Below are 27245 nucleotides of genomic sequence, written 5' to 3'. Positions count from 1 at the left end.
GCCAAGATGGAGGCGCGGCGGCTTCATCACAGCGCCCTTTAATAGTCATCTAGTGTATATATAAATTACCAATAAACTGAATCCATGCAAATGTGTCTGATACTCTTTGTCTGACCTTATTTATCGCATATGCAATGCACATAGATTTTAAGAATAGGCTTTGAAATTGACCGCAGTAAATTGACAACGATAGGTCAGAAAAAGCTCTCGTCTCTTTTTGTGCTGATGTCACGTGTAAACCATAGGCGGAAGTGACACTCGACATCTTGATGCGGAAGAGATTCCGAAGAATTAAAGAACTGTCACCAAAATGACAACAAAACACTAACCAGAGCTAATAACGTCGTATTATAGCTATTTCACGTTGATTTACTGAGACGAGTGAAATTCTACGGTGGGTTATTTTGACCATCGTACGTAACCAGCACCCATGGCTAATAACAATTTACAGGTGAGTGAATCTCCAGCTAGAGACAAAATAAACAAGTTAGCTAACTACTGTAGCTAACACAGGATTGTATCGTTAGTCTACTGTGGGTTCAGATTGCGTTATTATATATTTGTCTAGTTAATGTCTCTCTTGACCCAACGTATTTAATGAATTCGCATCAACTAAGTGTGTATGATTACTGATTTTCCATTTACTAATGCCATTTTGACATACCTTTGTGACATCTTGCGGAACAAGATCTTAACGTCATGCTAATGACCTACCTACCCTCTCTTGTTATGGTTCTTTAACATAGCCTCCGCAAGATCGTGACGTCATGCTAATGCTCTACCCTCTCTTGTTATGGTTCTTCTTTAACATAGCCCATGCATTGTGTTACAGAAAGCAATAGATCTTGCAAGCAAGGCTGCAGAGGAGGATAAGGCTAAAAACTACGAGGAAGCTCTCCGGTTGTACCAGCATTCCATTCAATACTTCCTTCATGTTGTTAAATGTGAGTTGTCTCTTATCTCAGTTCAACTTCCTGTTACTTATTTTTTCAAGTTCTTAATTTGCATTTATACTGCAAACACAGAACATCTACATAGGCTACTTTGTTTTTCTGTTCCCTTTCATTTACTGATATATGTGTGACTGAAATGGTTATGAACTGTGCACCTTTGACCTCAGAGTTTGGAATGAACTTTGAATGACCCCATTAGGAGCTATGGATCAACATAAGCAATTTCTTCAGGAAACAGCTTTAACAGTTTTGCTTCACTTTCACATTGAATGACCCACGTGTGAAGATTACCCAGCCTTGGACATAATGTGATGCCAAACTGTGTTACATTTCCTCTTCCTGCAGATGAGGCCCAGGGAGACAAGGCCAAGCAGAGCATCAGGGCAAAGTGTGCAGAGTACCTGGACCGAGCAGAGAAGCTGAAGGAATACTTGAAGAAGAAGGATAAGGCCCCTCCAGCCAAGCCTGTCAAGGAGTCCGGCTCTGATGACAAAGGGTGAGTGAGCATAAGAAATCCTGAGGATGTTATAATCCTCACCAATCCTTCATTCTGATCTGATTCTTGGTTCTTTTGAACTGTGTTTATATTTTTTGTGTGGCCTAAGGTGGGCCTCCTTATCAGTACAGTGATCTCAAACTACTTTTCTTTTTCTTTTGCAGGAATGACAGTGATGAAGGTGAAGGTGACCCAGAGAAAAAGAAGTTTAAAAATCAACTCTCAGGTGAGTTATATCATCAGCTACTTAACTTTTCAGCATTTTTTGTGTGGCTCATACAAAGCTTTGATGCAGTCTTGTGACACTGAATCTGTATTTTATTTGAATGATAAAAAGAGATATTTGTCGTTAGGGGTGTGAATGTTTAAACTAAATTGGGATCGTTAACGTTTACAAAAATCCTAAACCGAAAAAACGATGTTCACAGTGCAGTTATCACAAAACTACCACTAACAGGTCCCGATCATCATCATAAAGGGAAAAATTAAAATTAAACGAATACTTAACCCAACAATGCTGTAAAGTTAGTAGGAGGAGAAATGCTTCTTTCAAATTATTTCCCACAGACATAAAGGGCTCCACACATCATCATTGTTAACAGTTGGAAAAAATGTCAGAGAGTGAGACAGGGAAGCGACAGCAGCGAAGTCCTTTATGGCAATACTTTAAGAAGTTAATTGAGAAGGTGGTGAATTGAGCTAGTGCATAGGCAGAACAGGTGCAATGCTAAAACATCTGAAAGGGAGACACCATGACCGTAAGCCCCAACCCATTGCTGGCAACAGCGCAGGCCCCCAACAACAGACATTAAACTGGCTCTTCACACGAAAGAAGTGCAATAAGGGATGGAGTGAGAAAATCACAGCACTGATTACACAAATCATTGCAGCTGATATGCAGCCATTGTTAAGGGTAGAGAATGTCGGCTTCAATGTCCTAATGGCATATCTAGAACCAGACTACAAGATTGTACAAATTGTACAGTGAAATTGTAAAAACAAAACAATTGTACAGAAATTGTAAAAAAAAAAAAAAAAAAAAAATGTGTACAATGATTGCTCTGGAAGTACAACGGTCGAGATCTCAAACACCATACGTGGCGTTAACAACAGATTGTTGGAGATCTATGAACACGCTGTCTCATACATCACCGCAACGAGCCATCACATTGATGAGAAGTGGGACATGAAGTCCCATGTACTAACCACTAAGGACATGGAGGAGAGGCACACCCCAAAGAATCTAAAGATGGCTTTAACTACCTTCGTTGCTGAGTGGGTGGGGGACAGCAGTAAGGTGAGCGCCATCTGGTAGCCATGACTGCGGTAGATTGAACTGCATTGCCCCCTAGCGGTCAGACGCAGGACCATGTGAATTCACATGTCTTTTTTTTGTGTATTTTTCTCTCTCAGTCGAAGCAGAAAAAAATGGCACTTTAAACGTTAAGAACATTTTAACATTTGTTACATCCCTATTTGCTGTACTACATTTCACCGACTTCTATCTATGTTACAGGGGCCATCGTCATGGAAAAGCCAAACATCAAGTGGAATGATGTAGCTGGGCTTGAGGGTGCAAAGGAGGCCCTTAAAGAAGCTGTCATCTTGCCCATCAAATTCCCTCACCTCTTCACCGGTATGGATTATGGAATTCAAGAAAAACATAACATTCTAGATATTAACAGATGTATTGTGACTTGCATCTGAAGAGTAAATCGTTTTCAATAAAGAATACCTAAGTATATTTGTCTTTGGTGTCCAGGAAAGCGAACTCCATGGAGAGGGATCCTGCTGTTTGGCCCTCCTGGTACAGGGAAGTCTTATCTGGCCAAGGCTGTGGCCACAGAAGCCAACAACTCTACCTTCTTCTCTATCTCCTCCTCTGACCTGGTGTCCAAGTGGCTGGGGGAGAGTGAAAAGTGAGTGATGGTGCAAGGAGGGTTGGCAGGTTGCTATGCAATCAAATCAATATAATATTTAAAAGGATATTGCTCATACATACCTATCTCTCTCCTTCTCCTCTGTATTCTTCTCCCACACTGTCCTTTGGTCTCATATTCACTCTCCACAACTCTCTGTCTTCAGGTTGGTGAAGAACCTGTTCAGCCTGGCCAGGGAGAACAGGCCCTCCATCATCTTCATCGACGAGATAGACTCTCTGTGTGGCTCCAGGAGTGAGAACGAGAGTGAAGCAGCCCGCCGCATCAAGACTGAGTTTCTCGTCCAGATGCAGGGTGAGAGAGCCAGCCACTGGGCTGACAGACTGTACAGTTTACACAAAGCCTGGCCTCAGATCCTGATTACCTTGAGTATTGACACAACTGCTTTGGCCACTATGTCGTTTGGCACTGAACCTTTTTGTTGGTACGGTGTCACCAGAACAACTAAACAACCATTTTTTTTGCTAGATTTTGGCTTTCCTTTTAACTGAATCAGCTGTATATTTAAATAATTATCTCTCTTCTCTGAGGTGTTGGAAATGACAATGAGGGAGTCCTGGTTCTAGGAGCCACAAACATCCCCTGGACACTGGACTCTGCTATTAGGAGAAGGTCAGTGTATATTTATCTTCTGATGATCTCAAGTCCTTTATCTTATTGTGAAGATGTATTATTCACCATTTTTGGACCAAGTGACTCTTATTAAACAGATTGTTAAACATTATAGATAAATAATGGGATGACCCTTGCTGCATCTCCATATAAACATTCCCATATCAGATATCACAACTGTCGTGTTTCTGTACCTCAGGTTTGAGAAGCGGATCTACATCCCTCTGCCAGAGGGGCCCGCCCGCTCCTTCATGTTCAAGCTGCATCTGGGCTCCACCCCCAATGAGCTCACTGAATCAGACTATGTGACCCTGGGTAAGAAGACGGAAGGCTACTCTGGAGCAGACATCAGCGTCATCGTAAGGGACGCCCTCATGCAGCCAGTCAGGAAGGTGCAGTCGGCCACTCACTTCAAACGGGTATGTGACAGTCTGACTTTCAACAGGGACAGGGCTCATCTAGGTGCAGTGAATCTTAATTCATTGAATTTTCCTCATCTGATAGTTGTGAAGGAAGCATTGAGTCATATGAATACTCTGTCAATGAAACATCAGCTTTCACAAATCCATGTCCCATTTCTGCCCATGCGTTCTTCTTCATACACCCAGGTCCAAGGGTCATCATGGAACCATCCCAACCTTGTGGTAGACGATCTTTTGACCCCATGCTCACCAGGAGATCCAGACGCCATAGAGATGACCTGGATGGATGTTAATGGGGAGAAACTCATGGAGCCCATTGTTTGCATGGTGAGAAGAACCCCAAAAACATATACAGTGATGGAAAAAAGTATTTGATCCCCTGCTGATTTTGTACATTTGCCCGCTGACAAAGAAATGATCAGTCTATAATTTTAATGGTAGGTTTATTTGAACAGTGAGAGACAGAATAAATTTTAAAAAATCCAGAAAAACCCATGTCAAAAATTTTATAAATTGATTTGCATTTTAATGAGGGAAATAAGTATTTGACCCCCTCTCAATCAGAAAGATTTCTGGCTCCCAGGTGTCTTTTGTATACAGGTAATGAGCTGAGATTAGGAGCACACTCTTAAAGGGAGTGCTCCTAATCTCAGTGTTTTACCTGTATAAAAGACACCTGTCCACAGAAGCAATCAATCAATCAGATTCCAAACTCTCCACCATGGCCAAGACCAAAGAGCTCTCCAAGGATGTCAGGGACAAGATTGTAGACCTACACAAGGCTGGAATGGGCTACAAGACCATCGCCAAGCAGCTTGGTGAGAAGGTGACAACAGTTGGTGCGATTATTCGCAAATGGAAGAAACACAAAAGAACTGTCAATCTCCCTCGGCCTGGGGCTCCATGCAAGATCTCACCTCGTGGAGTTGCAATGATCATGAGAACGGTGAGGAATCAGCCCAGAACTACACAGGAGGATCTTGTCAATGATCTCAAGGCAGCTGGGACCATAGTCACCAAGAAAACAATTGGTAACACACTACGCCGTGAAGGACTGAAATCCTGCAGCGCCCGTAAGGTCCCCCTGCTCAAGAAAGCACATATACATGCCCGTCTGAAGTTTGCCAATGAACATTTGAATGATTCAGAGGACAACTGGGTGAAAATGTTGTGGTCAGATGAGACCAAAATGGAGCTCTTTGGCATCAACTCAACTCGCTGTGTTTGGAGGAGGAGGAATGATGCCTATGACTCCAAGAATACCATCCCCACCGTCAAACATGGAGGTGGAAACATTATGCTTTGGGGGTGTTTTTCTGCTAAGGGGACAGGACAACTTCACCACATCAAAGGGACGATGTACAGGGCCATGTACCGTCAAATCTCAGGTGAGAACCTCCTTCCCTCAGCCAGGGCATTGAAAATGGGTCGTGGATGGGTATTCCAGCATGACAATGACCCAAAACACACGGCCAAGGCAAGAAAGGAGTGTCTCAAGAAGAAGCACATTAAGGTCCTGGAGTGGCCTAGCCAGTCTCTAGACCTTAATCCCATAGAAAATCTGTGGAGGGAGCTGAAGGTTCGAGTTGCCAAACATCAGCCTCGAAACCTTAATGTGCTTCTTCTTGTGTGACTTGGAGAAGATCTGCAAAGAGGAGTGGGACAAAATCCCTCCTGAGATGTGTGCAAACCTGGTGGCCAACTACAAGAAACGTCTGACCTCTGTGATTGCCAACAAGGGTTTTGCCACCAAGTACTAAGTCATGTTTTGCAGAGGGGTCAAATACTTATTTCCCTCATTAAGATGCAAATCAATTTATAACATTTTTGACATGTGTTTTTCTGGATTTTTTTGTTGTTATTCTGTCTCTCACTGTTCAAATAAACCTACCATTAAAATTATAGACTGATCATTTCTTTGTCAGTGGGCAAATGTACAAAATCAGCAGGGGATCAAATACTTTTTTCCCTCACTGTATATTTTTGATTTTGAACATGAGGGAGCAAGTATGTGATGCTAACTGACCCTTGTGATGTGCTGTTCACAGGCTGATATGCTGAGGTCACTGCACAACACCAAGCCAACTGTGAACGAGCAGGACTTGGACAAACTCAAGAAGTTCACAGAGGACTTTGGTCAGGAAGGCTAATACTCAACCAAATAATGCAAACACAACTTTCCTTTCTCATATCCTTTTTCTTCACTGGTTCTCAGGCCTGCATTTGCTACTCTCTCTCCACAAGTAGAAAAGGGGCTTCATGTTTCATGTATGTTAATTTGATTTACTTTGTTAGTTGCCAATACATACGCATAATAGTGTACCCATAGTATACAACTTTTCTTTTTACAAAGATAGATTGGTTGAAGATGGTAATGGTCTCAAATAATATGGATTCATGAAAAGTATTTATAATTTATGCTTTAAAACACTAAAGTGTCTGTTTTGGCCTTGATGGCATCAAACAAGCAATGCATGCAATTGTGCATTACAATAACTCCTCCAAAAGTCCTTTACTCCTTGAAGTGCATCTATGGTTTGACAAGATCGATGAGGATAACCTGTTTTGTTGTACTGTAATGTGTTTGGACATTGTTTACCAATGTTTTTTTCTTTGTATTCATTTTTCTTACCAAGAAGGGCAACGTCTGTAATTTTGACTCTGCGTTGATGGAGCAGCACTCATTAAAGAGGATCATATCATGATTAACTACCAGCAACTTTAATGATTACAATTTTCTTTCAGCAGTTTTTATGTAGAGTATTTTCATATTGTTTTTCTGTACGCTGTTTTTGAAAGAAGATGTTAGTCTGAGTGCCTTGCTGGTCAAAAGAAAGTAAAAGTACTTTGGAATGGGTTGGTGGGGGTATGTTATGATGTAATATAACCCAATGATTATTGATCTTCAAGGGAAATCAGTAATTGAGTGAGCAATAATCCTTGGTAAAGTGTTTTTGACCCCTTAAATTGTACTTCCCACATCTTTGCAGACTTCAAATGTTTTGTACAAGTTGTGCCTTGAAGAAGAATCAATGTGCAGTGAATTCAGAAAGTATTCAGACCCCTTGATTTTGTTAGCCTTATTCTAAAATTGATAAAATATTTTTTTGCTCTCATCAATCTACACACAATACACCATAATGACAAAGTGAAAACTGTTTTTTAGAAATGTTTGCAAATTTATTACAAATAAAAAACAGATACCTTATTTACATAAAGACCCTTTGCTATGAGACTCAAAATTGAGCTCGGGTGCATCCTGTTTCCATTACTCATCCTTGAGATGTTTTTACAACTTGATTGGAGTCCACCTGTGGTAAAGTAAATTGATTGGACATGATTTTGAAAGGCACATTTTGAAAAGGCACCTGTCTATATAAGGTCCCACAGTTGACAGTGTATGTCAGAACAAAAACCAAGCCATGAGGTCAAAGGAATAGTCCGTCGAGCTACGAGACAGGATTGTGTCGAGGCACAGATCTGGGCAAGGGTACCAAAAAATGTCTGCAGCATTGAAGGTCCCCAAAAACACAGCGGCCCGCATCATTCTTAAATCGAAGAAGTTTGGAACCACCAAGACTCTTCCTAGAGCTGGCCGCCCGGCCAAACTGAGCAATCGGGAGAGAAGGGTCTTGATCAGGGAGGTGACCAACTACACGAAAGTCACTCTGTCACTCCAGAGTTCCTCTGTGGAGATGGGAGAAGCTTACAGAAGGACAACCATCTCTGCAGCACTCCACCAATCAGGCCTTTATGGTTGATTGACCAGATGGAAGCCACTCCTCAGTAAAAGCCACATGACAGCCTGCTTGGAGTTTGCCAAATGGCACCTAAAAACTGTCAGACCAATAGAAACAAGATTCTTTGGTCTGATGAAAACAAAATCGAACACTTTGGCCTGAATGCCAAGTGTCACGTCTGGAGGAAACCTGGCACCATCCCTACGGTTAAGCATGGTGGTGGCAGCATCATGCTGTGGGGAAGTTTTTCAGCGGCAGGGACTGGGAGACTAGTCAGGATCGAGGGAAAGATGAACGGAGCAAAGTACAGAGAGATCCTTGATGAAAACCTGCTCCAGAGTGCTTAGGACCTCAGACTGGGGCAAAGGTTTTCCTTCCAACAGGACAACGACCCTAAGCACACAGCCAAGGCAACACAGGAGTGGATTCGGGACAAGTCTCTGAATGTCCTTGAGTGGCCCAGCCAGAGCCCAGACTTGAACCCAATCGAACATCTCTGGAGACCTGAAAATAGCTGTGCCGCAACGCTCAACATCCAACCTGATAGAACTTGAGAAGATCTGCAGAGAAGAATGAGAGAAACTTTCCAAATACAGGTGCGCCAAGCTTGTAGCGTCATACCCAAGAAGACTCGAGGCTGTAATCACTGCCAAAGGTGCTTCAACAAAGTAATGAGTAAAGAATATGAATACTTATGTAAATTAGATATTTTCGTTTTTTTATTTTTTATAAATTTGCAAACATTTCTAAAAACCTGTTTTTTCTTTGTCATTATGGGGTATTGTGTGTAGATTGAAAAATTCAAGGGGTCTGAATACTTTCCAAATGCACTGTATATCCTCTCTCACTTTCCACTCTAGCTAATGAAACTTAAGATACCCTATTAAAAAAAGACGCATATTCAGATAGTTCCTTACTTGGTAATGATTATATACAGCTGTGTTTCTATAACTTCTGACTTTTCTTTCATAGAAAAAAAGTATAAACCAGAATGTACAGTAGTCTTTTATTTTCTCATTTGAGCAGTTTACATATTGTCTGGTCACTGGGGTGAGGTGAATAGCATTGAACAATGCTAAGAAGGGAGGAGTGTGTCTTCATAAAAGAAGAACGATCATTATGTATTCTTTTGGCAATACTGTTAACATGTATGACTGTGGGTTTTCCTATAATTATGTATTCAGGATTATTTTCTGGGATTTTCCAGAGGTATCCAGTTTGTTGTGTTCTGATCTTGAACATATATGTACATAAAACTATTACTTAATGAAATTACTGATGTTTGGTTTTACTTTACTTATCTTTGGATGTATGTATATTTCTATATATACACTACCGGTCAAAGTTTTCGAACACCTACTCATTCAAGGGCTTTTCTTTATTTTACTATTTTCTACATTGTAGAATAATAGTGAAGACATCAACACAATGAAATAACACACATGGAATCATGTAGTAACCAAAAAAGTGATAAACAAATCAAAATATATTTTACATTCTTTAAAGTAACCACCTTTTGCTTTGATGACAGCTTTGCACACTCTTGGCATTCTCTCAACCAACTTCATGAGGAGTGCTTTTCCAACAGTCTTTAAGGAGTTCCCACATATGCTGAGCACTTGTTGGCTGCTTTTCCTTCACAATGCAGTCCAACTCATCCCAAACCATCTCAATTGGGTTGTGGTCAGGTGATTGTGTAGGCCAGGTCATCTGATGCAGCACTCCATCACTCTCCTTGGTCAGAGAGCCCTTACACAGCCTGGAGGTGTGTTTTGGGCCATTGTCCTGTTGAAAAACAAATGATAGTCCCACTTAGCGCAAACCAGATGGGATGGCGTATCGCTGCAGAATGCTGTGGTAGCCATGCTGATTAAGTGTGCCTTGAATTCTAAATAAATCACAGTGTCACCAGTAAAGCACCCCCACACATCACACCTCCTCCATGCTTCACAGTGGGAACCACACATGCGGAGATAATTCGTTCACCGACTCTGCGTCTCACAAAGACACGGTGGTTGGAACCAAAAATCTCAAATTTGGACTTATCAGACCAAAGGACAGATTTCCACCGGTCAAATTTCCATTGCTCGTGTTTCTTGGCCCAAGCAAATCTCTTCTTATTTGTGTACTTAAGTAGTGGTTTCTTTGCGGCAATTCGACCATGAAGGCCTGATTCACGCAGTCTCCCTCTGAACAGTTGATGTTGAGATGTGTCTGTTACTTGACCTCTGTGAAGCATTTATTTTGGCTACAATCTGAGGTGCAGTTAACTCTAATGAACTTATCCTCTGCAGCAGAGGTAACTCTGGGTCTTTGATAAGGGAATAATATGTTTAAAGGTAAATGATTAAAGAATCCAACCCTGTCATGTAACCAATTAGTAATTAGTAGTTATGTAGCATGTATAATGAATAATTAAAGTACTAAACGAAAGACCCATAAGGTCTAGTAGAGGCCCGGGAGGAAGAGAAATGTGTGCGTGTATTAGTGGGCCTAAGAAAATAGCGACAAGTAGACTGTGATTGACCCGCCAGCTGAGGAACTTTGAGTAACTTAGAGAAGGGAGTAACCCTCAAGGTCCCTCTAATCTCGGGGGAAAGGAACAGACAGCGCTGGGTAGTGATTAACAGTGGTGAGAACTCCGGGGAGGGATACAACTCACCTACTGTTTGTGTGGAGGTATGTGCATAAGTGGGGAGTGAGCATAAAATGAATGTCTTTGTGTAATGGACTTCAGAACGTTCTCTGAATAAACTGTACAGACCTTTTGCAGAAAGCTGAGTCTTTGCCTAATTATTCTTAAACCAGTGTCTTACAAACCTTGGGGATTAGTCAAGGCTTATTGATTGTTAATTAATATCATTGGGACACAAAATTCCACTGACAGTCTTCCTTTCCTGTGGTGGTCCTCATGAGAGCCAGTTTCATCATAGCGCTTGATGGTTTCTGTGACTGCACTTGAAGAAACTTTCAAAGTTCTTGAAATGTTCCATATTGACTGACCTTCATGTCTTAAAGCAATGATGGAATGTCGTTTCGCTTTACTTATTTGAGCTGTTCTTGCCATAATATGGACTTGGTCTTTTGCACAAATAGGGCTATATTCTATATACCACCCCAACCTTGTCACAACACAACCGATTGGCTCAAATGCATTAAGAAGGAAAGAAATTACACTAATTAACATTTAACAAGGCACACCTGTTAATTGAAACACATTCCAGGTGACTACCTCATTAAGCTGGTTGAGAGAATGCCAAGTGTGCAAACCTGTCATCAAGGCAAAGGGTGGCTACTTTGAAGAATATCAAATATATTTTGATTTGTTAAACACTTTTTTGGTTACTACATGATTCCATGTGTTATTTCATAGTTGTGATGTCTTCACTCTTATTCTACAATGTAGAAAATAGTAAAAATAAAGAAAAACCCTTGAATGAGTAGGTGTGTCCAAACTTTTGACTGGTACTGTATATATATCCAACTGCAATTATAAGCTTATCATTCACAAGAAACTGGGATGTGAACACAATGCATAGGAGAGTAATATTGTGATACTAACAGTGGTGTGAAATATAGGGAACGGTGTTAAGAGACAAGCGTTTTGTCCCCAGACCCAACACACAGCACTGTCATGCCAAATGTGTAAATAATCTATAGAATGTGCGTGTAGTCTACATTTCATACTAACTAAGCACTATTATTTATTTGCTCTCAACTGTCATATCAAAGTTAATTGTTTTTCAAACACCATGGCTGCGTTTACACAGGCAGCCCAATTCTGATATTTCTTTTCAGTAATTGGTATTTTGACCAATCAGATCTGAAAAAGATCTGATGTGGTTGGTCAAATGACCAGTCAAAAGACCAATTACTGGAAAAGAGATCAGAATTAGGCTGTCTGTGTAAACGCAGCCCATGTGACATCAAGCAGCTTCCCTTGAGCCAAGGTGGAACTCAGAAGTTGCTAGGATTTACATATAGTTTCAAAAGTGAATTCATGTGAATTTAATGATAATTTAATACAATGGTTAAAATGTCATACATCACTGAAGAGCAATAAACAATGCATTAATTCTGCATAACAAAGCATGTTTCCCATTTGAAATTTAAGGTATAACGATTTTTACTTCATTTGATATCAAATAAATATCCTATATCATAAATTACTGTATACAACTGTCATGTCAAAAGAGTAAACATAACCTAGTATTCCAAATGTCTATACAAGGTGGCATAACTTTGAATGAAATGTAAGACTTTGAAATTGAATATAAAAGGTTAATAGGTGAGAAACCAGTCTCTATGACGTGTTCAGTGAGGCCACTCAATTATTTAACTAGTAACTTATCCACTTAACCAAAGAGCACAATGTAATTAGTCAAATATACTATTAATATCAGTAACAGGAAAAAGTTAAATATAAAATAAAAAAACATTTTGGGAGTGTGAGTATAGTCAAAACAATTCAAATGTCAAGGAGTATCTTTCAGTTCTCTGTTGTAGCAGCGTTTAAACTTAAGATGAACCTGATGACGCTTGTGCTTACCCTAACAGACACATGCATCTCCTGAAAATCCATTCAAACGTGAGATCAAATAAAATACATGGTTTAACAGCTGACAATAAAGTAATAGGAAAACATAATAAGGACTGTTGTAAAGAAAACAAATCCCATGTTCACTTCCCCTTAACAAATATCTAATATCCTACCATGTTAAAGGAATGACGATAACCAAGTAACAACATATGAAGGTGAGTAAAATGACAAAGAAGAAGTAGAAAACCCTCACAAAAGCACATTGGATGTAAGACAGGTTTTAGGTGAAGAATCAGGAAGCACAACCCTCAAAGGAACAAAGAAATGTAGCCTGCACGCTCAGGCAGGTGCCACTACACTCTTTTCCACATTCTTATTGACCACTCTACTACATGGGACATCAGAACACTTGAAATTTGCTAGACCTGAAAATATATATATATTTAATGTCTCTCAAAACCTTTCCTTCAAATGCGCGTTAAATGATAATTGGATATTCTGCGTTTATTCAAAAAGTACATTCGTGTTTCAAACAAAAGGACAGACAGTACAAACAAAAGAAGAGGCAAGCTGCATAATAGCTACTGTGCCTAATAGAAAGTGCTAGAGTATTAATACATCAAACATTTTGGTAAGGACACAAATGGAGTAATTTACTGGCACATCACAATCATGCGTCATAGGTGAACAAAGCCCAACCATCACATACATTTAACTCCTCCATCTCTGTCACATGGCTACAGAGATGAAGTTGCAGTGCTACCAACATGTGGGAACGGTGTGTGTCAGTTGGGGGTGGGTATCGTTGTAAGCTGTTCCTATGAAGACACTAGAAGACAGAGAAGAGAGAGCCAAGAGCCAATCCAGTCGCAGCTCCAGCGAGCATGCTGAGAGCCACGTCTCCTCCATCGTCACGTTGACGCTCGTGAACAATAACCTGATTCATCTCTTGGGGATTCCTCATAGGATATGCTCCTACAAATCATGGTGGGAAACATTAACTGCAGTTAGAATGGTGGAAAAAGCTATATTTCAAAATAGTAAATGAAAGATTACATCCATTAAAAGAACAAAGAAACATTTCATTAAATGTGATTATCAACATAACATTGACATTCCTTCGGGAGCATGCAAACTAAAACAAAAGTGTGAATTCATCCTGTGCGTACCTTGGTACTGATAGGGGTATGCAACAGCATAGGGCTGCCCATCAGCTGAGTAAATGATCTGTGTGCCATAGACAGGAGGAGCTGGGGAATACCCTCCATAAGCGTCTGGAACATAAACCTGTTGGAAAGGCAGAAATCACTTGTGTCTATTGGGGAGACTACCACTACTGCCCTGGTATCTAGAGAACTGATGCAAGCCATATACATTTATCCAAAATCACAATATATAGCATAAACACCATGTTACAGTGCCTTCAGAAAGTTCTCACACCCCTTTACTTTTGTCCATATTTTGCTGTGTTACAGCTTGAAGGTAAAATTGATTACATATAGATTTGTTGTCACAGGCCAACACACAATGTCACAGTGGAATTATGTTTTTTTTATAAATTAATTACATGTGAAAAGCTGAAATGTCTCAAGTCAATAAGTATTCAACCCCTTTGTTATGGCAATTTGCTTAACAAGTCACATAATAAGTTGCATGGACTCACTGTGTGCAATAATAGTGTTTAACATGATTTTTGAATGACTACCTCATCTCTGTAACCAACACATACAATTATCTGTAAAGTCCTTCAGTCGAGGATTGAATTTCAAACACAGATTCAACCACAAAGACCAGGGACGTTTTCCAATGTCTCACAAAGAAGGGCACCTATTGGTAGATGGGTAAAAAGAAATTTACATGTAAATAAAAAAATTAAAAAGGCAGACATTGAATAACCCTTTGATAGTGAAGTTATTAATTACACTTTGGATGTTGTCTCAATACACCCAGTCACTACAAAGATACAGGCGTCCATCCTAATTTAGTTGCCGGAGAAGAAGAAAACCACTCAGGGATTTCACCATGAGGCCAATGGTGATTTAAAAAAAAAAAACAGTTATAGTTTAATGGCTGTGATTGGAGAAAACTGAAGATGGATCAACAACATTATAGTTACTCCACAATACTAACCTAATTGACAGAATGAAAAGGAAGCCTGCACAGAATAAAAAATACTTCAAAACATGCATCATGTTTGCAACAAGGCACTAACTAAAGTAATACTGCAAAAGAAAAATGTGGCAAAGCAATTAACTATTTGTCCTGAATACAAAGTGTTATGTTTGGGGCAAATCCAATACATTACTGAGTACCATTCTATATTTTCAAGCATAGTGTTGGCTGCATCATGTTATGGGTAGGCATGTAATTGTTAAGGACTGGGGAGTTTTTTTTAGGATTAAAAAGAAAGAAAGAAATGGAGCACAAGCAAAATCCTGGATAAAAATCTGGTTCAGTCTGCCTTCTACCAGACACTGGGAGATGAATTCACCTTTCAGCAAGACAATACCCTAAAACACACGGCCAAATCTTCACCGGACTTGCTTACAAAGAAGGCAGTCAATGTTCCTGAGTGGCCGAGTTACAGTTTGACTTAAATCTACTAGAAAATCTATGGCAAGACCTGAAAATGGTTGTCTAGCAACCAATTTGGTAGAGCTTGAATAATTTTTTTAATAATAAAATGGGCACAATCCAGGTGTGGAAACCTCAGACTTACTTACAAAGACTCATGGCTATAATCGCTGCCAAAGGTGCTTCTACAAAGTATTGACTTGGGTGTGAATACTTATGAGATATTTCTGTATTTTATTTTCAATAAATGTGCAAAAATGTCTAAAACCCAACTGTTCACTGTCATTAAGGGGTATTGCGTGTAGATTGAATTCAGGCTGTAACAACAAAATGTGGGTGTAAGTAAAGCGGTATTAATACTTTCTGAAGGCACTAGACTGCTCAAAGCATATTTACAAACGTAAAGTCTAGGCAGCAGGCTCACATACGTACCGGAGGTGGAGGACCATATTCAGCATATGGAGGAGGGGCAGAAGCAACAATTTGCTGCGCAAAGCCAATCTGAGGAGGAGCGACCACCTAAAAATAGAGAGATATACACACAGTACCAGTCAAAGGTTTGCACACACCTACTCAAAAAGAAATATCAGAATTGGGCTGCCTGTGTAAATGCAGCCATGGTGTTTGAAAAACAATTAACATTGATATGACAGTCGAGAGCAAATAAATAATAGTGCTTAGTTAGTATGACATGTAGACTACACGCACATTCTATAGATTATTTACACATTTGGCATGACAGTGCTGTGTGTTGGGTCTGGGGACAAAACGCTTGTCTCTTAACACCGTTCCCTATATTTCACACCACTGTTAGTATCACAATATTACTCTCCTATGCATTATGTTCACATCCCAGTTTCTTGTGAATAATAAGCTATATGTTAGTTTATAATTGCAGTTGGATATATATACAGTACCAGTTAAAAGTTTGGACACACCTACTCATTCAAGGGTTTTTCTTTATTTTTTACATTGTAGAATAATAGTGAAAACATCAAAACTATGAAATAACACATGGAATCATGTAGTTTTTGCTTGTTCTTATCTGTAATTTTATATATTTTTAAACTGCATTGTTGGTTAGGGCCTTGTAAGTAAGCATTTTACTGTAAGTTCTACACCTGTTGTAGTCGGCGCATGTGACTAATAAAATTTGATTTAGTAACCAAAAAAAGTGTTAAATCAAAATATATTTTATATCTGACATTCTTCAAAGTAGCCACCCTTTGCCTTGATGACAGCTTTGCACTCTTGACATTCTCGCAACCAGCTTCACCTGGAATGCTTTTCCAACAGTCTTTATGGAGTTCCCACATATGCTGAGCACTCTTCTTATTTGTGTACTTTAGTAGTGGTTTCTATGCAGCAATTCGACCATGAAGGCCTGATTCACGCAGTCTCCTCTGAACAGTTGATGTTGAGATGTGTCTGTTACTTGAACTCTGTGAAGCATTTATTTGGGCTGCAATCTGAGGTGCAGTTAACTCTAATGAAATTATGCACTGCAGCAGAGGTAACACTGGGTCTTCCTTTCCTGTGGCGGTCCTCATGAGAGCCAGTTTCATCATAGCGCTTGGTGGTTTTTGCGACTGCACTTGAAGAAACTTTCAAAGTTCTTGAAATGTTCCTGATTGACTGACTTTCATGTCTTACAAGTAATGATGGACTGTCGATTCTCTTTGCTTATTTGAGCTGTTCTTGCCATAACATGGACTTGGTCTTTTACCAAATAGGGCAATCTTCTGTATACCACCCCTACCTTGTCACAACAACTGATTGGCTCAAGCGCATTAAAGGAAAGAAATTCCACAAATTAACTTTTAACAAGGCACACCTGTTAAATGAAACACATTCCAGGTGATAACCTCGTGAAGCTGGTTGAGAGAATGCCAAGAGTGTGAAAACCTGTCAAGGTAAAGGGTGGCTACTTTGAAGAATATCAAATATATTTTGATTGGTTTAACACTTTTTTGGTTACTACATTATTCCATGTGTTACTTTATAGTTTTGACATCGTCGCTACTATTCTACAACGTAGAAAATAGTAAAAATAAGAGGTTCTTTGCAGACCAGCAGAAACTCACAGAGCTGATTCTGGCATCCTGGAGAGCCATGGTCCATGCCCTGAAACAACGATGGGAAAACAAGAATAAACATGAGTTTGACAGGCTAACCCATATACACACAACTAATCACAGTCATATTGGGAGAGATGTCTTACAGTGCATCATCTGCACTGTCTCCACAAATGCTGATAACCTGTCCATCTCTGCAGACTATCTGGAGCAGGGCATCTCGACTTCTGCCCTCTGGAGGGTTTAGATCTGTGGACAGTGAAAAGGTGGATGGAACTGTTGGTTGATGGGTTGGTGTGGATACATTTTAGTCATTAAGCAGATGCTCTTATGCAGGGTGACTTACAGTTGGGGGGGGGGGGGGGGGGGGGGTAGTTCACATTTTATCCTATTGCGAGTTGAGAGGATTTGATAGAAAAGTAAAGCAGATGTAGGTAGTCAAGTACCTTGACATGCAGTTGCACTGCGAATGTTAATGCAGTCCACTCTCATGTGGATCTCATCCTCCATATCTCGCCGGTGCTGGTCATCATAGAAAACCAGCCGCCCATCAGACCACAGATCAAACCAGTTCCTCTTCCACCGCCGAAGAATAGTGCCTGTATCATATAATTATATTTTATTTAAATACTCTTAGCACTTTGTGCAAACAAAGGTCTAAGCCCCAAAGAGCCCATTGTGGCATGGAAAAACTACATGACGAAATGCTGTGAAGTGTCAGTTAGAAAACTATAGAAAACATTTCTGCAACGAAAACTAGCACTTCTATTGAACATGTTCATTAAACTGGGAGGAACCTACATGAATCTGTCCAATAGAAACGCTAGTTTTCGTTGCAAAACGTTTGGAGTAATGATTACACTCCAGGTTTGTGACAGACTTGCGTACTGCACTAGTGACAGTGTACAGCTAACGTTAGCTACAGCTCCACTCACTCTGCCGATGGAGGAAGCCACTTTTCACAATCGACATCGTTAGGTTACTCTGAAAATAAACAATTAAAAACAACAAAAAATGCTTACTGGATATAGCGAAATCTATTTAGCTATCTACAAGGTCATTTTCATATCTAATAGCTAGTTTAGCTAAACCATCGTAACACTCACTGCCTACACTATTGCCTGGTATGCTAACTAACGTTAGCTGACCGAATCTATTTACGTTGGCATTTGACCCTTTGGTAAACTATGCTTTGAAGCTTATTCGGACAATATTGCTGTCGATTATAATATGACTAGCTACACATGCCATATCTGGAATTAAATTACCTCTTGTGGAACGTCCTTTTCAAAGCCCTGAGAGGACAAAAGTTAACTGTCTTGTTTTGAATGACATCATCAATATCAGCTGACTGGTCCTTAATTAGAATGCTGGGAATTGAAGCCACGACAAACAATCATATTATTCGTTCCCTGTAATGTTACAATAATAATGTCGTTATTGTCTTTACTTTTTTACTTTTAAAATATAAAGGAGCCAAACACTAAAGTTATCCAATGAAATCTGTATCTTTTGAGCCAAAGAAAATCAAGGATGTCATGAATTATGAATGTCTGTAGTTACTGTTCAGCTAATGAATGCTATGTTCATAACCAAGTGGGAAGGTGGTATTTACCACATATGACAGGGAAAAATCCACTTAAAAGGCCCTCCAACTCTTATTTACTAGTGGGGAAATCATCAATAGGTGACGTGCGTGCTTGTGCGAAATGGGAAACTGAGAAGTCGGAAATCTGACATGATTGTGTTCAAGTGTTTTTGAAGTTGAAACAATTCTTATATTAGTAAGACTTTAGCTTGATAAGTTAGCCAACATTGCTAATAATATAGTTAGCTAGCTTGCTTAACTACATGGTCCGGAACTTCGGTGACTACTAAGTATCTTTTTGAACTCCCGCTTTGGGATGGATGTGTTAATGTGTAGTTGATACGTGCAGAATTACTGTTTTAACACAATTTGCCACAAAATCCTAGTTTGAAAGCGACTGCTTTTCTGGAAGCTGTGCTCCGCCATTTCCCTTACATTTTCCTACACGTGAGCTAGCACTTTGAGTTCTAGGCAATGAGCTTCAGCCCCTCGCCATTTGAGTAACAGCTAGCAAGATGCACACACAGCAGTGCGAGAGAGCAATGACTTGGTGCACATAAACTCAGCAACAAAAAAAAGAAACATCCTCTCACTGTGTTTATTTTCAGCAAGCTTAACTTGTGTAAATATTTGTATGAACATAACAAGATTCAACAACTGATATAAAAACTGAACAAGTTCCACAGACATGTGACTAACAAATTTAATAATGTGTCCCTGAACAAAGGGGGTGTGGCCACCAGCTGCATTAAGTACTGCAGTGCATCTCCTCCTCATGGACTGCACCAGATTTGCCAGTTCTTGATGTGAGATGTTACCCCACTCTTCCACCAAGGCACCTGCAAGTACCCGGAAATTTCTGGGGGGAATGGCCCTAGCCCTCACCCTCCGATCCAACAGGTCCCAGACGTGCTCAATGGGATTGAGATCCGGGCTATTTGCTGACCATGGCAGAACACTGACATTTCTGTCTTGCAGGAAATCACGCACAGAACGAGCAGTATGGCTTCTGGCATTGTCATGCTGGAGGGTCGTGTCAGGATGAGCAAGCAGGAAGGGTACCACATGAGAGAGGTGGATGTCTTCCCTGTAATGCACAGCGTTGAGATTGCCTTCAATTACAACAAGCTCAGTCCGATGATGCTGACACACCGCCCCAGGCCTTGACGGACCCTTTTACAAATTATATTTGAAAGACAGGGTCCTGAAAAAGGGACGTTTCTATTTTTGCTGATTTTATGTGATGTAGCAACCAAAGTTATTTTCCAACCGTTTAGTTCTGAACAAAACCATTATTTATTTATTTGTTCTGACCAGCAAAATAAAGTTCTGAACCGGTTCCAACCAAAAAAAGTAGCGGTTTATATCGTTACTTTCTAATCTTTTTTAAACCTCTGAAATATACTTTAACATTTTTTTTTAAACATTTAACTCGACATTGAATTACTTTACCAATCAGTGCAGCTAGAACAGTTTGCTGTGGAGTGGGTAATCGATTTAATCTGCATAGATAAGTAATTAAGAGCAAATTCTATTTTGCTGTAACAGCATGGTTTAATTGTAATGAAAGACAAACACTATGCTGCCAGTCACGTAGGGCGTGAGATGCAACTGAAATTGAGGGTGAGGATAGAAGAAGCTCGACTTGAAGTGCTGGGCATCTTGTTATGATATGCATTACTAGAAATAGGCCCACAGAATTATACTTACGGAGGACCGGCTTTTATGAAGGAACTTTGAATGTCTTTGAATTTCCTAGTTGGGCTAACAAGCATGTTCTGTGCAGAGCAGCACTATAATTACAAACACGTCTTACCTTTTTGTAGTTAATAAATCTGATGTGAAACTTGATAACTATAGTATTCCTTAACTAGCATTGAAAAAGTAAATCCATTCTCTAATTAAACATCTCTCCCTAATTTCAGAATTACACTTGTAACGTCATCAGTAGACTACAGTAACGTGTGCTTCAGATGGGAGTCGCAGGTAGCCTATACATCAGGGATTGTAACATGTTCAAGGAACAGAACAGAAAACCCGAAAATCTTTTTTTTTTTTTAGAGGAACAGAACCGAGAACGAAAGTGATCTATAGGAACCGGTTAAAAACGTTATTCTACGTTCCGGGATTTTTTTCCAGTCTCACAAAAAAACGCAACAAAGCACCTATGCAAAACCCTCACTGTCACTCACAAACTTATTCCATTGCCTGCCCTGCCCGCCTGCCCTGCCTGCCTGCCTGCTAAAATCAGTGTTGCCAACTCCTCAGTAAGGAAAGTAGCTGTTGGCTGTCCTAAAAGTCGCTAGAAGTCGCTGAATGACGTCATCACCTAATGTAATTGTGATGGACGCTGTAGGAGAGAGGACTAACGTTGTGGGAGAGACAAAAAGTGAGTAAAACACACCCTAAATATGTTTACAACTACAAATTAACTTTCTTCTGTCGATTCTTGTTTTTTTTTTTATGTCACAATTCCAACCCTCCTCCTTTATCCGGGCTTGGGACCGGCAAAAGTGACCCAAAAGAGACACTCTGGCAGAGTAACTTATTTTTTTGTTTTTTTTTGTTTAGTTTTCTTAATTTGGTTTGGTTTTTAACTTTATGGTCCACTTAAGAGCCTACAACAAGTCACAGTAAAACATGAAAATCTTTAGCCATAACATAAAAAAAAAAAATGTATACAATCTACATTAACAATCTAAATGGACCAAAAAGAGACAATAGAAAAAACTGTCAATGGCAATGTGAGAAAATTATGGTAACTAGTCTGGCCCTAATTCAGGTTAATTGTTTTTTTTCCAGACCCCCACTCCACACACACACAGGCTGTGCTGGCTCACAGAAAAAGTGGGTCATCGGCATTTTGGTCAAGGCTCTCTATGGCAGGTTCAGCAACTGAGGGAGCTGACTTAAATTAGTAAGCAGCTGATGTGCCAAAAAGCTGCAAAACATTATCAGGCAGCTGGTGCTCATAGCAAGCCTCACCAGACAGCTTCAGTCCATATCGAATGTACAGGATGGAGTTAAGGGTCTGCAAGGACATCCGATTTCATCTGGTTGAATACTCTCTCGACTTCAGCATTCGAGTGTGGCAAGGACAACACAGACACAGCAGCCATGGCAAGTTCTTGAAATGGGTTGATATCAGCTGCATCCCTGAACTTTCAAATCTCACTCCAGAAGCCTAGTGTGTTTTTGTCTCATTCAATTTACTAAGATGGATGGCACACCATTGCTGGACAAGCTTGTCTATCTCTGCAGGGGAGTAGCCAAGGAGCTTGGCTATTTTTTCTATTACTCCAGGGCTCTTATTGTGCTTTAGACTTTCCTCCACATTGAAAACTGACATGTACTGCAATGCTTCGATGTTGTCCAGCAGTCTCACCCTCAACTCATTAGTGAGGGAGATGGTGAATGCTACACACCACTTTCGGACATTGTTTTCATCCTCAGGCGCAAGGTGGAGGAGCTCAGCTGCCTTTGACTCAAAAAGGTAACCAAGGTACGGTTTTGGACTGATGTATCCATCTATTGGCCCTTTGAGTACATCAACATTTGCCAGTGGATTCAGCACCCTGCTGCTCACAGACTTGATCAGGCTAACCAAGCTGTCAAGTAGCTTAAGAGGATCTACTTGACCTCCCTCAAAAGCCTTGATGGCCAACTGTACCACACCCAGCACTGACTTCAAAAAAGTCAGATACAATATGTTTTGAGGATCACTGTGTAACAGTGTAGGTTCCCCAACCCGGGCTCGAACCAGGGACCCTTGCACACATCAACAACTGACACCCCACGAAGCATCGTTACCCATCGCGCCACAAAAGCCGCGGAAACCCTACTTCAAGTCTCAGAGCGAGTGACGTCACCGATTGAAACGCTAACTAACTAGCCATTTCACATCGGTTACAACTGTACATGGAGTACAAAACCTCAGCCATGTAGCAGTGTTCACTGAACTTGGTGACTGCGAAATGCAGCCTAAGCTCCTCCCACTGGTCCAAAATGCGTGAAACCGCGGGTTCAATGGAGAGCCAACGTGTGGCACACACCTTGGTTATCTGTAAAGGTTTCTCCCCACAGTTGATGGTCTCATATATGGCCTTGTAGGCCTCCCTGCGCTTTGGAGACACTGAAAACCAGTTATAAGTCTCTCATACCAAGTACTCCACACTACGGGGGATGGTGTCATTGGAAGCTTGACTTACAGAAAGCTGCAGAGTGGCACACACAGCGAATAAGAACCAGATATGAGGCCATACTCCTCCTTCAGCACTTTATGGACCCCATTGTTAATCCCCGTTATAACAGAGGCATTGTCAGTCCCTATCCCCAGGAGTTTCTTTTTTTTAAGACAACACTTCTCGAGGAAAGCCACAACAGCACGGGCTATAGATTTGGCATCTCCTCCCTCCAACTCAACAAGCCCCAGAAATGTTGATACAATTGTCTGCTTGGTGTCACTAAAGTACCTTATCACAACCCCCAGGTACTTAGAAACACTTACATCCGTGGACTCATCGAGGAGGCTGAAACGCTGGTCACCCACATCTGCGACCAACTTTTTCAGAAAGTATGGTGCTAGAACACCATTAATCATTTCTGTGTACTTTGTCCTGTGCATTTTGAAGTGGGTAGTAGCAGTGGAGTCTGAGAAAGCAGCTCTACATGCTTCTCCAATGTGATCACATGCCAGCATGGAACAGTGTTCAGCGATAGCTAATGCCATGGTGGCCTCAGCCTTTTTTGCAGAGTAAATTTTTTTAACCATAAATGGCAGCTTGTTTTGGGTGGAACTGTTATAAGGCTTTGCCTTTTGAGTATGTTTTTGAGTTTTCATGTGTTTTTTTACATCACTAAATTTGGCGTAGTAATCAGCCTTACAATACAGGCAGTATGCCCGTGTATCATCTCCAATAAACGGCTTCAACCAGCCTTTGAATTCAGGGTTTGATTCCCACTTCTTTCTGTATTTTTGAGTGTACAGTTTAGACAGACATGATGAGCTAGCCAGCTAGATGTTTAGCTTATGTCACACAGGCACACACACAGTGGACAAGGTGAGTAAGTGACTGAGGCATTGTGAGTCAAATGCAGTGATTTATTTTTGTGCAGTGATATATTTTAGACAAAGAACATTTTACATTTACATCCCACCCTGAATGTAAGCCAGGGCGGGATCAGCCAGTGGCGGCTTCCCGCATGCGCGATTCATTTGCAGTCTGGACGCGGAGGGGTGAACATCTCCTGCTCTGACTGCAGCTGGGAGGGACTGCTGTGTGCGGACTGGGCCGCCTGTGAGTGCTTTGGGACTGGGTGGGGCCCACGGCAGCACCCGCAGCTCGTTGAGAAGAGCAAGAACGATACGTGTTTTCACATCAGAGTCTCCAAAAGTCTCCAATAACACCAGAAAAAGTCGGTAGATTTGTCGCTAGACGATTTTTAAAAAATGTGTCGCTAGAGGGGTCTGAATACTCGCTAAATATAGCGACAAAGTCGCTAAGTTGGCAACACTGGCTGAAATCTTTGCCAGTGTGTTTGTGTAGGCTAACTGCCCCTCCCCCTGGAGCATGCAGTCTACCGTAACTACTGACAGAGAGATGTTTTTATTAGAGAACAATGGATTCACTTTTTCAATGCTACACGAAACACAAATATAAACGCAACATGCAACAATTTCAAAGATTTTACTGAGTTACAGTTCATAAAAGGAAATCAGCCAATATAAATAATTTCATGAGGTCCTAATATATGAATTTCACATGACTGGGCAGGAGCGCAGCCTTGGGTGGGCCTGGAAGGGCATAGGCCTATCCACTTGGAAATTAGTTTTTCCCCACAAAAGGGCTTTAGTACAGATATAAATACTCCTCAGCACCCTCTATCCCCCCTCAGACAATCCTGCAGGTAAAGAAGCCGGATGTGGAGGTCCTGGGGTGGTGTGATTACATGTGGTCTGCGGTTGTGAGGCCGGTTGGACGTACTGCGAAATTCTCTAAAACGATGTTGGTAGAGAAATTAACATTCAATTCTCTTGTAACAGCTCTACTGGACATTCCTGCAGTCAGCATGCCAATTACACACTCCCTCAAAACTTGAGACATCTGTGGCATTGTGTTGTGTAACTGCACATTTTAGAGTGGCCTTTTATTGTCCCCAGCACAAGGTGCACCTGTGTAATGACCATGCTGGTTAATCAGCTTATTGATATGCCACACCTCTCAGGTGGATGGATTATCTTGGCAAAGGAGAAATGCTCACTAACAAGGATGTAAACAAATTTGTGCACAAAGTTTGAGAGAAATAAGCTTTTTGTGCATATGGAACATTTCTGGGATCTTTTATTTCAGCTCATGAAACATGGGACCAACACTTTACATGTTGCGTTTATATTTCAGTATAGTTAAGGATACTATAGTTATCACGTTTCACATTGGATTCATTAACTACAAGAAGGTAAGACGTGTTTTTATTTTAATTCTGGTGCTAGCTCTGGTCTAGCTCTCAAAATCTAGGCGGCATTATGCGTAATGTAATGGAACTGAGTCATGATCAAGGGCTAGCTCTGGTCCAACGTTTGTTAAGCCAACTAACTCTCTGAAGTTCCACGTCATTCAAAGGTCTTTTATAAAAGCCGCACTTCTGTAGATATAAATCTGTGGGCCTAATTCAGATAATGCATGTCATAACTTTCGACTCTGTCAATCACCGCATTCTTATCGTCAGACTCATTAGCCTTGGCTTCTCAAATGACTGCCTCGCCTGGTTCACCAACTACTTCCCAGATAGAGTTCAGTGTGTCAAATCGGAGGGCCTGTTGTCCGGACCTCTGCCAGTCTCTATGGGGGTGCCACAGAGTTCCATTCTCGGGCCGACTCTTTTCTCTGTATGTATATATCAATAATGTCGCTCTTGCTGCTGGTGATTCTCTGATCCACCTCTACACAGACGACACCATTCTGTATACATCTGGCCCTTCTTTGGACACTGTGCTAACAAACCTCCAGACGAGCTTCAACGTCATACAACACTCCTTCCGTGGCCTCCAACTGCTTTCAAATGCTAGTAAAACTAAGTGCATGCTCTTCAACCGATTGCTGCCCGCACCCTCCCGCCCGACAAGCATCACTACTCTGGACGGTTCTGACCTAGAATATGTGGACAACTACAAACACCTATGTGTCTGGTTAGACTGTAAACTCTCCTTCCAGACTCACATTAAGCATCTCCAATCCAAAATTAAATCTAGAATCGGCTTCCTATTTTGGAACAAAGCCTCCTTCACTCATGCCGCCAAACATACCCTCGTAAAACTGACTATCCTACCGATCCTTGACTTCGGCGATGTCATTTACAAAATAGCCCCCAATACTCTACTCAGCAAACTGGATGTAGTCGATCACAGTGCCATCACAGTGCCATCCGTTTTATCACCAAAGCCCCATATACTACCCACCACTGCGAACTGTATGCTCTCGTTGGCTGGCCCTCACTACATATTCGTCGCCAAACCCACTAGCTCCAGGTCATCTATAAGTCTTTGCTAGGTAAAGCCCCGTCTTATCTCAGCTCACTGGTCACCATAGCAACACCCACCCGTAGCACCCGCTCCAGCAGGTATATTGCACTGGTCATCCCCAAAGCCAACACGTCCTTTGACCGCCTTTCCTTCCAGTTCTCTGCTGCCAATGACTGGAACGAATTGCAAAAATCTCTGAAGCTGGAGTCTTATAGCTCCCTCTCGAACTTTAAGCATCAGCTGTCTGAGCAGCTTACCGAACACTGTACCTGTACACAGCCAATCTGTAAATAGCACACCCGACTACCTCATCCCCATATTATTACTTACCCTCTTGCACCCCAGTATCTCAACTTGAACATCATCTGCACATCTATCACTCCAGTATTAATGCTAAATTGTAATTATTTTCACCTCTAGGGCCTATTTATTGCCTACCTCCCTACTCTTCAGCATTTGCACACACTGTACATAGATTTTTCTTTTTTTCTTTTCTTTTGTGTTATTGACTGTACGTTTGTTTATGTGTAACTCTGTGTTGTTGTTTTTGTTGCACTGCTTTGCTTTATCTTGGCCAGGTCGCAGTTGTAAATGAGAACTTGTTCTCAACTGGCCTACCTGGTTAAATAAAAGTGAAATAAAATAAAATAAATAACAACAAGATGCCCAGTGCTTCATGCCCAGCGCTCTCCTCACTCGCATGTCACACTCTACACTACACTTGTCTGTGCAATGCATGTACATAGTTTGCCCGCTCCATAGCAAGCTGCTCTATCCATCGGTGAA

At 41.0% G+C, this 27245-nt stretch overlaps 2 protein-coding genes across 2 annotated transcripts; one reads left to right on the top strand and one right to left on the bottom strand.

Moving 5' to 3' along the window:
- Positions 1-241: 241 nt before the first annotated feature.
- On the top strand, positions 242-7132 carry LOC106584355 (vacuolar protein sorting-associated protein 4B). Its single transcript, XM_014169571.3, has 11 exons — positions 242-451; positions 833-944; positions 1299-1449; positions 1614-1675; positions 2966-3085; positions 3212-3368; positions 3535-3683; positions 3920-4001; positions 4201-4420; positions 4610-4750; positions 6472-7132. The coding sequence occupies exons 1-11, from the start codon at positions 431-433 to the stop codon at positions 6571-6573; spliced, it is 1317 nt and encodes a 438-aa protein (XP_014025046.1). The 5' UTR covers positions 242-430; the 3' UTR covers positions 6574-7132.
- A 5034-nt stretch (positions 7133-12166) lies between these two features.
- Positions 12167-18672, bottom strand: plekhb2 (pleckstrin homology domain containing B2). The gene is made up of 8 exons (NM_001141708.1): positions 18621-18672; positions 18288-18336; positions 17799-17951; positions 17499-17601; positions 17362-17401; positions 15710-15796; positions 13873-13990; positions 12167-13678 (listed from the first exon to the last, which is right to left on the bottom strand). Exons 2-8 carry the CDS (start codon positions 18322-18324, stop codon positions 13533-13535), a joined length of 684 nt encoding a protein of 227 aa, NP_001135180.1. The 5' UTR covers positions 18325-18336; positions 18621-18672; the 3' UTR covers positions 12167-13532.
- Between the last annotated feature and the right edge of the window lie 8573 nt (positions 18673-27245).

Source organism: Salmo salar, chromosome 23 (assembly GCF_965601325.2).
Source record: "Salmo salar chromosome 23, fSalSal1, whole genome shotgun sequence".
NCBI classification, from domain to species: domain Eukaryota; kingdom Metazoa; phylum Chordata; class Actinopteri; order Salmoniformes; family Salmonidae; genus Salmo; species Salmo salar.
Note: the sequence above shows the minus strand (reverse complement) of the source record. Positions and strands in the feature narration are given on the sequence as shown.